The sequence below is a fragment of the Limanda limanda genome, chromosome 14, assembly GCF_963576545.1.
Source record: "Limanda limanda chromosome 14, fLimLim1.1, whole genome shotgun sequence".
Lineage (NCBI taxonomy): Eukaryota > Metazoa > Chordata > Actinopteri > Pleuronectiformes > Pleuronectidae > Limanda > Limanda limanda.
The window spans coordinates 4,786,648-4,802,179 of record NC_083649.1 but is presented as its reverse complement, the minus strand read 5'-3'; the positions used below and the strand labels follow the sequence as shown (position 1 = coordinate 4,802,179).

The 15,532-nt window shown below is 42.9% G+C and overlaps 1 protein-coding gene across 1 annotated transcript in view; it reads right to left on the bottom strand.

The window, feature by feature from the left end:
- The window catches only part of vps37d (VPS37D subunit of ESCRT-I), a 28,366-nt gene that overhangs the window by 8,221 nt on the left and 4,613 nt on the right, over positions 1 to 15,532 (bottom strand). Inside the window, exon 2 of the mRNA XM_061085776.1 lies at positions 13,981 to 14,152. Coding sequence (XP_060941759.1) covers positions 13,981 to 14,152 — 172 coding nt within the window. The remainder of the gene's footprint in view (positions 1 to 13,980; positions 14,153 to 15,532) is intronic.

The following is a 15,532-nucleotide window of genomic DNA, read 5'->3' as shown; positions in this document are numbered from 1 at the left end:
TTATTTATGGCCGTGTCAATACCAGAGAAAGATGAAAGCGGCAGCTCGCAGAACAAAGAAGGAAGTGAACCAGTCGAATCTGCCACAGGACGTTTCAAAACCAGTTCATATCAACGTTACATCAGGACTGAGGGGGAATCATTCTGTCATCGGGACACGTTGGGTCAGCAGACTGAGCCCAGACGCTGAGGAGAACTGAACGCTCCCATTCCCATATTGTGTATTTTTGTGGACTCCCCACACACACACATACACACATTTCTATCCCATAGGAGACAATTGACTGTTCATATAGTGGTGTACATCAAACAGGAGCTGCTAAAAGCTCTTTAACTTTTAGCGGTGCATATATAAATGTGGGCTTAATAGAGATAAAAGCCCACAGTTTCCTTTCAGAGTTCAACACTGCACACGTCTGTAGTTGAAAGTGTAAAATCATTATTATTTAAATCAATTTAATTCCAGAATATTTATTCTTGCAAGTACAATGTCCTTAATTAGCTTTGTTAAATAATTAACGAAGGCTGAATTAATGACGGATGAAACTATGAAAATTGGACCCGCGATGTTAATAAGAATGAAATGATCCTTTTAAAAGGCTTTTAATTCAATTTAAAGTCGTTTCAACCTTGTGCAAAAAAAATAAACTGTACGCGTTTGCAAACAGGAAGTAACACAAACGCCACGTGTGACCAACTGCCACACACACACACAAACACACACAAGATGAATATGTATGCAGCTCCCACGCAGCGTGTGTTCACCTCCCGGCGCCGGCGCTCGGCCATCATTGTGAACAGGCTTGACCCAGCTGACTGGGAGGTGTGTCCTGTCCCTGCAAGAGACGCTGTGACAGCCCCCCCCCACGAGTCAGACTGGGTTCACTGGGAACTGAGGGGCAAACAGAGGTCACAGCATTGACTCGAATAACGCTCCGGCCCCGGGGGAAATCCTCAGAGAGAGAGAGGGACAAAGCGTGCAGGCGGCTCCAGTTCAAGATGTTCTCTCTGAATGTTCCCTGCTGGTCACCGAGGTACGATAACGCAGTTTGGAAATCAAATAATTCACCCAGATCTTTAGAGGAGATACGTGTGTTATAAAAAAGGTTCATACACATTTTGACCAATGGATTTCCATGACTTTTCAATAACTTTAAACCAAATTTCCATGACCGAACATTTTGTGAAATCCCGGTGTATACACGAAAAAGTGACAAAATGTAGTATTCAAACTAACAATGAGAATTCCAAGGCATACAGTAAACCTTAAATGACACAAACCCAAGTATGCCTGCCTATATTTTGAGCGTATTTCTTTAAAAGCATCTGAATTATTTAAAACTCAGCGTAAATGAACTAGGGATGGGCATTCGATTAAATTGTCTTAATCGACCGTCTATTAATTATGCCCTAAAATGAACGACATGAAAATATGAATATAACAAATTTCCATGACTTTTCCAAAACTTTTGGAAGATTATTTTTTTCCATGACTTTTCCAGGCCTGGAAAAACACATTTTAAAATTCCATGAATTTTCCAGGTTTTCCATGACCGTACTAACCCTGTATAAAAAAGATCAAGGTTTCCGAGCTGGAAAACATAACGACGACCAGATTCCTTGAAGCTTTCTGACCTCAACATTAATAATCCATCTTCCTGGTGCTCTGTGTGAACCTGGACTCAGCTGTAGTGAGAAGAAAGCATTAGTATTAAGGAGTGGCCTTCCTCATGACCCCCTCACTGCAGCTGCTGGGAGATGGGGGTGTAATGTGAGGTGACAGCCAGGCAAACAAACACGCATGGAGAAGCTGTATGTGCCCTACATTTGAGGAGGTGGAGAGCGACGTGTGTGTGGGGGGGGGGGGGAAGAGGAAGAGGACCTGGAGGCCAGCGCTGAGCAGCGGAGCGCTAACGACTGCATGGTGCTGAGCCGCGGAGTCACACATTCTGTCTGCGAGCAGATATGAGACGATGAGGAGTCGAGAGTTCTCTCTCTCGGCTGCGTTTCTCTCAGGCAGGTTCACATGTTTTAAAAGGTTGATCAGAAACCGTCTGAGACCTCGAGACACGCTCACAAAAAAAGAAAAGACACATCACAGCCTCTGCAAAGTTTTACTGGGGAAGTTTAACCCTGTGCATGATGCTGGGAGGTTTATGTGAATGCACTAACGATACGGATACTTAATATAGATCGATTCTGATTCTGATTCTGGACGATAAGTGAGCTCGTGCTCTTTCCAGCTTTTCTACAAAACAGTGGATGGTTTACAATGATGAAAATAATGAGGTGCAGTTCAAACATTCACCTCCACCAAGGAGGTTGAAATGTTAAATGTAGTTTTACAAGGGAGCCGTTGGGACTCGGCAGAGTTACACCTCATTAACGAGAATGAGATGGGGTTTCGATAATTCTTCACCTGTCAAATATATTTTGGAATTGGACTTCTCTTATTTCAGTCATGCACTGCAACACAGTTCCGGACTGGACCCCTAAAACATTCACCTCCACTGAGGAGGTCGTGATTTCATCCCTGTCCCTTTGATTGTTTGTTTGTAAGCAAGATGCAGAAACAACAGAATGGATAACCATGAAACTTGATGGACTGGACACCGGCCAAGACAGAACCCATTCAGTTCTGGTGCAGATCTGGACAAAGGGACATTTTTAAATTCACTTTCTTTAACATTGACACAGTGGGAATAATTTTTAGAGGAAAATCTGGCATATTGAGAAGACTAATATATACGAGTGTGTGAAATCTGGTGCAGAATCAGATCCAAATAAAACTCTGGACCTAGAGGATTTAAATGTAGTTTTACAAGGGATCCGTTGGGACTCGGTAGAGTTACACCTCATTAACCAGAACGAGACAGGGTTAGATATTTATTCACCTGTAAAATATATTTAGAAATTTGACTTATCTCAGTCATGCACTGCAACACAGCTCCGGACTGGACCCCTAAAAACATTCACCTCCACTGAGGAGGTTGTGATTTCACCCCTGTCCCTTTGTTTGTGTGTTTGTAAGCAAGAAGCAGAAACAACAGAATGGATAACCATGAAACTTGATGGACAGAACCCATTCAGTTTTGGTGCAGATCTGGACAAAGGGACATTTTTAAAATCATGTTATGTCAAATTATGCAAATAATGAGGTGCAGTATCAAAGATTCACTTCCACCAAGGAGGTTGTGAATTCATCCCTGGACATGGGCCAGCACAATTTTGGTGCAGATCTGGATAAAGGGGCGTTTTTTAAATCACTTTATTTAACGTAATGCCACAGAGGGGAATAATTCACGGCAGAAAAATCTGGCATATTTACGAGACTAATATCTACCAGTGTGTGAAATCTGATGCAGAATCAGATCCAAATAAAATTCTGGACCTAGAGGATTTGAATGTAGTTTTACAAGGGAGCCGTTGGGACTCGGTAGAGTTAAACCTCATTAACGAGAACGAGACGGGGTTCGATATTTCTTCACCTGTAAAATATATTTAGAAATTTGACTTATTTCAGTCATGCACTGCAACACAGCTCCGGACTGGACCCCTAACTGTAGAACAAAGATCTTTCAAAAACAACCAGTAAATACGCCAGGTCATTAAAAGGCTGAAGACGCTGTCCCCCACAACAGAATGACCAGATCCACCTTGAGGGCCACTGATGCCCCGGAAGCCCCCCGCTTTCCCCCCCGCCTGTGGAGGTGTCCGGTCCGCTCAGGTTTAGAGTCAGAGCGAGTCCCTCTGCCGTGACCTCAGACAATGTGAAGTCAAAGCCTCCTTCCTCTTGCAGGACTCGCGCTGTGGGAAACACTGATCGATGTGACAGCCGCTGTGAACGCTCGGTGGGCTGAGCACCGGCCCCCCCAGCCAACAGCTGATGTCCACACGTTAATGGGCCGAGGCTGCAGGAGTCCTCTAGAAACCTCTGGAGGAACAAACCAGGAGAACTTCGCTTCTGTTCCGAGACGGCAGGTTGGCAGGAAGAGGCTGACATGAGAGCTTTGGTTGTAATCTGGCGTTTGGCCATGTGCACGGCTAATACCGCATCAGATAAATAAAAATAAATACAGCAGGAAGCAGGGGTCAGTTTCAGGTTATGGCAGGATTCAGAAGATGAGTCAGATTACTGTCGTTTTGCAGAAGAGACAAACAGCCTCTCACTCCACACAGTGACAGGGCAGCTGTGCAGACTGGTATGAAGCAGGCAGCGCTTTTTAATTGTTTCCCTGAAGGCATCGTCGTTCCTCACGAGTATTTCTGGCGCATCTCACATGTATCATCACGAATTGAGAGATGAAGTCATAAATCAACTCAAAAATAGAATGAAGCTGAGGCCAAACACACAAACACACACACACACACACCCACTCACAAATAACACAACTCTGAATACATCTGATTTCTTTCATAGATCCTTGAATTCATTCCCTTGGGAATTGATGGAAACGCCAGAAAACTTTGTCTCACAATGTTAAAGAAGGAATTCATGGATCCGCTCTTTTGTACGGATTCATGCCAACATTGTATGGGTCTTTTCTTGGTTTCGTGAAAATCAATCCAGGGTTTTTTGCGTAACCTTACTCACTAACCAGCCAACAAACAAACAAATGAACAGGGGTGAAAAGATAACCTCTATGTGGAGGTTATTAATTAAAGATTCACAAAGAGACGATGAAAAGGTAGATTTTAAGCAGCTTTTTACACAAATGTATCGTTGGAAAAAATATTAACTTCGTATGACAACAAGACTTCCTCTTTACAGCAACATTTAAAGGTCATGGACAATATACAAATGAATAATCTGGTACATTATTCATAACTCAATTGATATTCCTATTGCAATTTGTCTTGCTCACCAAAGGTCAGTTGTATATATGTATGTCTGATATGGTTTTTCAAAATCTGTTTCAATTGCTTCATTAAAAATTCCTAAAATCAGATTTACATGTTTTATAACCATGAAAAAACATGGACGACTCCACACTAGTTCTTCACACACTCATGCTTGTACGTCCATGTTTTAAACAGAGATTCAAACCTGCGTGGAAACATCATCATCATCCTTCAAACCGATTCCTGAGGGAAACATCTGCTTCTGCTGCTAACTGCTTCCACTGGATCCACCAGCTGTCAGAAGAGCAGGTAGTGGACTGTGTGTGTTTTTACTACACACAGTTTGTAAAGATGATTAACATGACAGCTTCCCAAGAGCTGAGCCAAATCTTCCTGATCTCTCCCTGGTGGCTGGAGGCAGAATACTTCATAACCCTCTCCTTAAACAAAAAAGCCAAAGTACCAGGGGTGGGAATTGGCAAAAATGTGACGATTCAATAGTATTGCGATACTGCAAGTATTGCGATTTGATTCTGCGATATATTGCGATTCATGTCCCCCATATTATTCAAAGGCATTACAAAAAATGAGGAAAATAAGACTGCTCAACTCACTTCAAATGTCACATTTAATTCTGTGAACAACATTGTCTTCTACACATTAACTGAAGTGCAAAAACTTTGTCCTTGAACATTCAGGACACAGGACCTTTGTAATTATGTTCTGAATAGGAGACCTCTCACATGAACACTGAGCTCCCAGCACATAACTTACAATTATTTAAATACAAAACAGTAACATAAAGCAGACATAATAGAGTAACATAAACCTGAGTTCAATCATATAAATAAGAGTAACCTAGAGCTTCAATCAAATTGAGAAAAATAAACAAATGTGTACTACTAGAGTCCAGTCCAGTTGGCTGCAAGGTCATGACCCAAAATGTTAAATTCATTTGGGAATATTGGTATTTTTGTTCAGAAAAAGGAGTTGGTCAACATGCTCAGATGTTAAAGTTCCTCTGGGCTGTTACTATATCTCCTGCAGTGGAGAACACGGGCGCAAAATATCGCGATACTGAACAGAATTGATTTTTTTCCCCCACCACTACAAAGTACACATCCAATTATTTCCTCTTAAAGTCGGTTTCCGATGTTTTAGGAAATTCTTATCAAACTAATGCATGTTCGAGTGTTCATCGTGTTAACTGATGCCATAAAAAAAGGGGTTAAAATTTTTTATTCCATGATCGGCCGAGCACATGTACCTCAGCTCCACATGATGTTCTGTGCAGTCACAGAGTCACATTCTCCCTCTTTATTTACGGTCTCTGTTTTTCCAGCTCTCTCCCTGTTCACAGCTTCCTGTTGTGGCTCAATACGACAAAAACGAGATCGGTGAAATCCGTCGATCCGCGGCCCGGACGGCTAAACAAACGAGTTAACCTGCAGCTAACTTCCTCCCGGGTCATCGGGTGCTAGACATCAATGAGTCCGACTGATCGAGCGCCAGCTGGAAACACAAACACGGAGACGCTATCACTCGATAATAATGAATAAAAAAAAAAATGATATAAAAGCTGCTATCTCCACCGCACCGGATAGTTGTGAGAAATCAAGTGAATAAATGCACTTTAACATGCTGGGCAAGCAATCTGCTGCTGATTACACACAAATAGGTCATGGTATTACAGATGGGGCCTTGCAGGGCACGGAAGGATCCCAGGCTTGAAAATTAGCCAGCGACTCAGCAGTGAGATACACCCCTGCAGCACCCCACCCCCCCCGCCTCTTGTTTGCCGTCGCTGCCACGATTCTGGAGCACGGGAAAAAAAAACCCTGAGAGGCTTTGTGCTGAATCCAACTCGAGTGCGATAACGGCTTCGCGGCTCCTCCTGAAGCGCCGCGAGCCGAGGGTAACACTTTGCTCGTTTTAACTTCGTGCCACGCTGTCGTGCTCCTGTACCGAGACGGGGAAAAACAACACAACTGACATGAAACTGACAATAGAAGCTGTTTCTTCCACCATCTGCTCCTTCGTTTCACTGTGGTGAGTCCCACCGATCAAACACGATGATCAGCTTCCATGACATCTTATTTTCCTTTGACTTTCCTGCTGCTCTGGAGGTTGATGCTCTTTCCTCAGCTTGTTCTGTCATGGACGAGGCTGCTCATGGGATTAACGCTGGCTCCGAGACAGACGACTAATGCCAGGAGCAGTGAGTGGAAGACCTCGTTGGAAAAAAGCTGTTTATTAAATCTATTTCAAGGATTTTTTTTCCCCCCTGTCCTCTTCCCATTTGGAAAAGAACCGGTCCCCCATGTGTCTTAATCCGTGTCACTCCTAACTCTATCGGTGGTCAGGGGGAGGGCACGCTATCCCAGATTTCTCTGCAGTGGAGTTGCTTGTACAAACCAGAAGGAGCATGAACAGTTCAATGACAAACCAGAGCTTCTCTCCTGCAAACTAACCTCGGGATGCAACAATCAGATCCAGGGTATCAGACCTGACTGAGCCTCATTAAATGAGACTTCCTGGGGACGGGTGCCAGCAGCTGGACTGGAGTTTCCAGAAAACAGGCAATGACATTGGTTTGATCTCCAATGACACACTGGGTTTGGTGTTATAATCTGAGCTGGGACAGCGGAAGTGTCAATGCATCTTCACAGCAAACACCAGAGGAACAGGAACAGTTAGAATCCAGTGAACTGATCTTCTCCCATTGTTGATACTGGCTTCTCCCTGTGGGATTAATAAATTAATAAAACTGCATCTCCATCCTTTCAGCTTCAGACCAAACTCCAACACTCTCTCTCTCTCTCTCCACAGGCTTAAAACAAACGTCTTCAGAAAACAGCTTCACACTCCTCGGGCTCGCAATAAATTCAATCTCGTTTCTTTAAAAAAAAAAAAAAAACGTGACTAAGAGAATTAGCCATGCTCGCGGCTCTGTGAAGACGAGCAGCGGAGCTTTCAATGACGATGCTAACACGCTGATGTCGAGCGTGCAATGTACCCTTATTGTTTAGAGTGTACGATTATTTCAAAGCAAGAAAATGTGCTAATTGGAACTGAAGATAGTACAAGGGAAGCTTGTGGGGATGTTGTTAAGTTGTTGACTCCAAATAAACAAATTTCAACGTCCAAGTGGAGTTATGGGGAAACTCAGAGGATCATGAAAGTTGGTAGGATAAGTTTCCCTGGCAACATCTACACCTGTACTAGATTTCATGTCAATCGATCCAACGGTTTGTGAGATATTTAAATCTGGAACTAAGTGGTGGACCAACACTGTTATCCATAGAGTTACGCCACCATGGCTAAAAACAAACAACCCTCAACAGCTGTTTGAACTTTTACTTTGTATTCTGGGCAGGTTGCACCTCTAATTTTAGTTTATATTGGGCTCATGTTCCTCTTGAGTTTCATGTTATTGACTGTACATGGTTCATTAATACAAAGCAAGGTTGCACCTTCACTTGTGTTCAAGACTAGAACATCTGTTTCGTCTTTTGTCTATAATTTAAATGATGAAAAGAACAAATTGAAGATTGGAATCAAGTGGTTTGGTATCATATTAATTTTCCTGAGGTGTAGGGGTATGTTTGATTCGATGTAGCTCCCGCCCAGGGTCCATTTAGCTTGAGTGCCCAAACCCTCCCGTGCACAGCTGAGCTGAAACGTGTCTGTAGCATTCACATCGTCTCTGCAGCAGTCGATGGAAACTCTCACCCTGTGGTTTGACGGCTTCGCCCAAGTGAGAGAATCACACTCAGCATCTTTCACACAACTTCTGTTACTCTGAATCCCTAAAATATGTATCAGACACTGAGCTCCCTCTTTTTAACACCTCATAAATGTCTAAATCTCCAGTTTGTATCACGCGCTGGAACTTGAGGGAACGTTCAGACCTTTCACACCCTCACAACCATCAGGTGTCATGGTGACATCGAGCTGAAGGGCGGGATCCTGTTACTCAAGTCTCAATATGGAAAGTCCCAAATAAACTGAAGGCACTTTGTTCTCTCGCAACAGAGGAGATGGACAGAAAGGAACCCAGAGGAAGTGAACATAAAAGCCTTCGCTCTCGTACGATGACGGCAAACAAAACCCCCAAATCCCTGTTTGATGGCCGCACCCAACATCACAAATAAAAGCATGGAAATAAAAAAACTGCAAATACGTCCTGAAGCCGCTGACCCCTGTTCCTGCTGAACTCGTGGGCGTTACAAGAAATTAACCGCTCGGTCAGAAAACGAAGGTTGGACTCGATCCCTTCTGTTTTAGAATTTGAATTTCTGCTCTTTCATGCTCATTCAGAAATGAATGGTGGATTACCACGCGGATTACAGGAGATTAAAGAGGAGCAGACGAAAGGTGCGGCCTTGTCGCGGGGAGCAGACAGCAGCAGTCAAACAGATGAAAAAAACAACAGTTGCTCAATAACATCAAACAATGCAGCACAACAGATCTGTGACGGTTTAACTAAACTGATGCCAGGAGCCGAACGAGAGGCGGCTCTGCTCGGTGATAAACGGTGTAACAGCAGATTCCACATTGAAAAAGGCTCTGAAGTCAAACATCTGCATCATTGACAAGGTTTTTTTTTTACTGGTAACAGGGAACAGCTTGGTTGCAGAGACACATGTCACCCAGGAGGTTTTGTGTTCAGCTGATATACTTGCACAGAGCATATTTACCTTAATGCAAAGGGTCAGAGACTAACCATCAAATAGTAGTTTTGAGCTGACGGGAACTTAAGCATCCCGTGTTAAAAGCTGTTAACTCATTTGATCAGAAAGAGCTTTGTTAGTAGTTTGTCTTAAGGTCGAACACAAAGTGAAGTTTGAAGACGTGACACTGTCATCGCTCATTGATGCTGAGCTTTAGTGTTTTTGCAGATGATGCATTACAAGAATTATGCAGTAAAGGTGACATCATTACTTATTTAATGCACTTAATTAATGCATCAAGGCTAAAAAGCTGGGTTATCACCAGCCATCCAACATCTTTATATAAAGTCCCTGTTCATGTCCTTGTTTTCTACTTTTAACATCACAAGTGAAAAAGCATTGAGGGCAAACTGACTTGTTTGGTAAATGTTTCGCTCTCTCCGGTAAAACTAGTCACTGAAATGTAACATAATATTAATTAAAACATACTCTCTGATATAACAGCGCCTTGTTCTAGGCCAGGAAACGCTTCACCGTGGACAGGACTTGTTTTTAATGCAACGTGTAATGTGAAGTATGAAAAGCTGCTGCTGGCCTTGGAAGCTACACTGCATTAAATGATGGTTAGAGCAGATAAAAACCATGTTTAATGCATTAATTACACTCGAGCCTTCGTTCTTGTGGTTTTAAGGGAAAACAAACCGCCATTTATCCTCGTGATAAACCGAGCATCTCTCCCTCTCCTTCCTGCAGCCTCATGCGTGCCTGCTTCTAAATCCTGACTTCAGGAGGTAGACTGTGTGTATTTGCTGCTGCTGAGCTGTGATTGGACAACCGTCAACTGCTCAGTCGATGCACTTCGGCCTCATCTCGCCTACGTCTGCTTCTGCAGAGGAACAGACTCGATTCAACACCCACTGAGGAATCCAGAGTGGCCACATGGGAATAGAGATACAGTTAACTCCCCACTTATTATGTGAGCAGTGATGTGTACGTTTGAACGTGCACATAACTCAGAACTATCGCTGTCACTCGACAATAACAGTCATTTTTGTTATGTCGGATGATATAAACATTAAGTGTGAAATCTACAGAGGCTCGTGCTGTTTAATTCCTCGTCGCTGACACCCGATAAACGCTGTGTATTGATGTTTTAAATAGAACCATAGCCGTGCTGAAAATATCTCAGTTTGGTCCATTCTCCATTAAAGTGAGACAAGTATGAACAACGGCCACGAGACTGAATACAAAAATAATAAACACTGCACTTTACATCACAAAAACGATATATGTGTTGTTATATTTTGAGTTAAATAATATAAATAAGGACAAAATAATAAAGTGAAATACAATTCAAAAGTGTAACTCCGACACAGAAGCATGAATTGGACTTTACTTTTCTTTGTTGCTGCCTCCGAGCTCTGGCAAGTCTCTCGTTCCACATTAGCTCTTATTTTTGATACTCAAATTAAAGTCTCACCTTTTCAGGGCTGAATAAATTCCATTTCTTTGTTCTATTGTTAGTTTTGCTTTCACGTTGTAACTAAGGGACTAAAGAATTAAATATGAAATATGTACTTCTTGTCATCATCTACGTGGGCTGGGTTTACTTATCCTAGACATCGAGTGGTTAGTAGAAGGGCGTGTGTCTGGCGATGGCGTGTAGTCACTTCTGCTAATTGTTTAATTTTGTTAATTTCTACTGTAATATCATTATGAAATCACTACCAGCAAAATGAACATCCTTGTCATTCAACATTATATCAAACAGAGGTGAGGAAGGCAAGTAAACCTGACAGCACCTCGTGTGGCAGGACCAGGCACTGACGCACCTTTCTCACCTGTTCACACTGAACTGAAGCGTCCAGAGGTCCAGCACAAACAAATTATATCTGTGCTAAATACTGTGTGTAGGCAGTGGTTACTTGTGAACAATTCAGTTTGGTGCATGAAGTGTAAAGTGTGTAGGTTGTGGAAAGCTCCTACAATAGAACACTAAAGGGTTATTTTAAGTTAAACGTTATGTAGACGATAGTTTGACATCTGATCCAGCCCGAGTCACAGCAGTCCTGTGTAAACCGTGACTGATCCTAGCTATGTGGAGCTGCCACAGTTTGTGTGTCTGTGGACGCTCAGGATGATTAACTGACTCTGGATATTCCTTAATGAATCAGAGATTACATCCATGAGACGGATGGACTGGGGAGAAAAGCCCCGGCGCACTGATCTGAGTCTTGTTTGACTTCGCTGAGGAGATATTATCTCTGGCTGAGAGAAGTGAAGATGTGGAAGACGACTGAACCGTGAGTGGATTCGGCTTAATTCTGTCGGTCTCTGCCGGGAAGCAAACACTCGCAGCTGTCGGCGCCAATCAGCCGGATGTCTTGTCAACACAAACAGTGCAGATGAATTAGTGAGCAGATTTTCTCTGTCTTTTCTCTCTGTGCCTTTAGTTCCCATTCAAGTGGAAGTCTGTGCAGCTCCTGACAATCCGTGCATGAGCTGCACAGGCAGCGTTTATTTTTAAAACATCGGAATAATGATGCTTCCTGTATAAGTGGTGCAAGATTTTTTTATCATTCTCGCACAATTGTTTTGCATAAACCTTAAAAATAAAGATGGCTCATGTTTTAAGAACTGTACAACTTAACTCACATCAGTGTTGCTCACTTGTTGAATGAAAGAAATCGAAGTTAAAATTAATTAAAATACATTTTGAAAAGTGTTTTACAACATATAAGCAACATTTAGTGTTGTTAATTTTTTAATACACCCTTTGTATTGTCAACATCTTTTTAAAGGAATAATAATAATACTTATAATAACAAACTACATTTTTTACGAATGATCTATGATGCCAACAGCTAAAGTGTTATTCTGCATAAATGTATTCTGTGAAATCAAAGTTTTCATATTGGTGCATAAATGCCAATAAGATAAGACTGCAAAAGTTTTTATCAACCTAAACTTAACACAGCCAGACTGTAGTTTGCAGATTTGGATAAAAGGAACACGGATAATGATCTGAACATCATATCAGCTGAATCCCAGCTTTGGGAAATCAGTATTTGTATTCTAGGGTGAAAAAACATTGGTTTTGATCATCACTTTTCCAAAGTGTAAAAGTCAGAGTAAATAGTGCAGCAGCAGGAGGAGGAAGCAGCGAGAAACAGACGCCAACAAAAGCTGTGAGAAACTGTCCAGAGTTGACATTAAGAAGCACTGAGGAGTTCCAGCTCCTCCTGGGAACCACAGCGCTCTGCTCCAGCTTTCCGTGGTCAGAGACCCGTCCAGCAAACAGCGGGACGTATTAAACTATTCAGCCGTCGGACTCGATACACTCCTCAGTTTGTCTCTGCTGAGATTAAACCTCCCGAGAAAACGCTTCCCGAGAAAAAACCCTCCTTGTACCCCCCTCTTCCTCGTCGCACCAAACGAGAATCAGATGTTTTGCAGAGGAAGAGCGGACCCCCACCCATCCTGCTCTGCTGGGGGGAGGTGGGGGGGTGGGACAGCCTCTTGTGTAAAGCGCGCACATTGACAGGAAGTTTAACATTCCTCCCAACTTCCATCACCGGGCCGGGCAGCTGAGGCGGAGAGATCTGGCAACCGACTTCTTCACGAAGGGGGGCTCCATTAAAAAGCTTTTCACTGGCAGTCAGGAGTAAGCTGCAGTTGACATTACCTCTGGAAATTAATGCAGAGAGATTTACTTTATCACCTGCCCTTGGCTCGGCTCCTACTGTAAAGAGCGCACGGAATTTGCCCATGAGGCTTAAAAAATTTGGGGGCTGAGGCTTAGGAGACATCCTCCGGCGCTGCTGCTGCCCCGGAGCTGCCCTGTCACAAGCTTGACTTGCCTAAACAAAGACAAGGCCCCCTTTCACCCGGCAAATTCCTTGACAACTGCTGCAAGCTTCCTGCTGGCATTTGATACGCTCCATTTCGTTACCATGACCGAACTCCCAGTCATGCTGAGGCTGAGCTGAGCGGTTGAAGGCTCGTCTCGCTGACACTCCGGCGCTCGCTCGGCGCTCTGATGTGAATCTTCCCCCGACTGTGAACTAGTGAGCGAGTGTTGCAGTGATTCCAGTGGATCAGACAAGGCTGCGAGACTCACAGCAAATTACAAGGGGAAGACAACGAGGAGCCACTGTGGGACGTCACGTTGTTTCGACAAGAAGAAGTTAGGACGCAAACTTTCTGTGGTTTCCTCTTTCGGTTTGTTTTCATTGCAGTTGGAGGTAAAAGCTCGTTAAAGCTTGTGTGGTCCTCGGAGTGAAGTAGATTTAAAGTCAGATCGATGTCGGCAAAACCTGCTTAAGGAGATATTTACCAACCCAGTCCTGGAATTTTGAACCAGTGACCTTGTCATAACCACAGCAGAAATCACCCACTGTGGTCTTACCTATATGAAACCAGACCCAGCCCCCCACCCCCTCTCTTTGTCTTTTGGGTGCACTCACCGAGCTGACTCTGTTTTTCCCAGCACGTGGTTGCCAGGCTGGACAGTTCCCGGTATTTCTCCGCCAGCTGGAGTTTGCCGTTATTGAGCCGGGGTCGCCGGGCCAGGCTTTCCTCGGCCAGGCTGCGGTTGGAGGTCAGCAGCGTCTCCCTGTCCACCTGGAGATCCTGGAACTGAACAGAAACCGTCCGATTAAAATGATGAACAAACATGGATTCATACATTTATCACGTGTGTGATATTCACAGTGAGCACATGAAGCTCAATTGTGAACTGGAAAAAGAGGGAGTTCCTGTAAATATATGGATTAACCAGCAAAATTAATCCTTAGAAAATTAATCAGCAGCAAATCTGAAAATGACGAGGATTAGGGTCATTTAAAGGGGGGGATTTATAATATTAATAATGTAATATGAATTTAAATATATTAATCGTAATATGAGAAGAATAAATGATTACGTTTTTCTTCTTAAATTACTTATTTTTTGTAATATTTTGATTTTTTTCCAATCACAACTTGATTCTCATATCAAATATTTGTTGTTTCATCTTCTCAAATATGAGGATTTGATGTTTTTCTCACGGGAGCTTTAATATTACTCTGTTTTATTTGACATTATTGCCTGAAATTATCTCCCAATAATAGTGATTGATCAAATTGATAGATCAATAATCAAAATAATGGTAGTTTGCAGTTTAGTTCACTTGATTTCAATTTTTTGGCTGTAAATATGTTTTAGCGAACATTACTTCTACATAAAAAACACGTGTAGCCCTTAAAAAATGCTAAATTTTCTATTATTAAATTAAATTATTAGTCGCTAATTTCAACATGCGTGCAGCCCCTTGTGCAGAGCAGCCACACTGAGAAACACTGCAACACTCGATTGTACAGTTAACACAATGTTTTGCCGTCCTAGTGCATTAAAAAGAATCTGCTCATGGTGTTACAAAATGCAGAGAGAGCATTTATGTAAGAGAGACCCTGTGAACGCTTTGTTTCCTTTCAGCTGCAGGAAAGTCATGATGTCGCCTTGTGATATAAATTTGCTGAAAGACAGTCCCAGTGGTTCTCGTGGCCTATTAAACAAAAGTTACACCCACTGCAGACGCACGAGTTCATACAGTCGGTGTCAAGATGGAGTCACGGCCGATGACGGCAGATTTATGTTCGCTTTTGAGAAGCAGGTCTTAATTTTCCTGTTGCGGATGAATACCTGAATACGACCTTAACTAATCTCTGTGTAGCCTCTTCAGTCTTGGACCCTGAAGGCATGAGATGACATATTCAAACATGTGTTAACACAGTAGAGCTTTTGTTAACCAAAGGCGGCGGTCTGACTTTCTAAAGTCAACGAAACAATTGCAAATATTTGCAGGAGTTTACATGTGAAAGGGGGCAGCATCCTGCCACCTGTGTTGTCTTAATGCTTAGGTGTTATTATTTCCTGTGTCGTTTCCTTGAGCAGCGGTCGCACTTTAAAGGAGACTAACGATGTTTGTTTAGTGTTCCTTCCAGCTGGTGCATTATGTGGGTTTTTTGTGAATGTAAA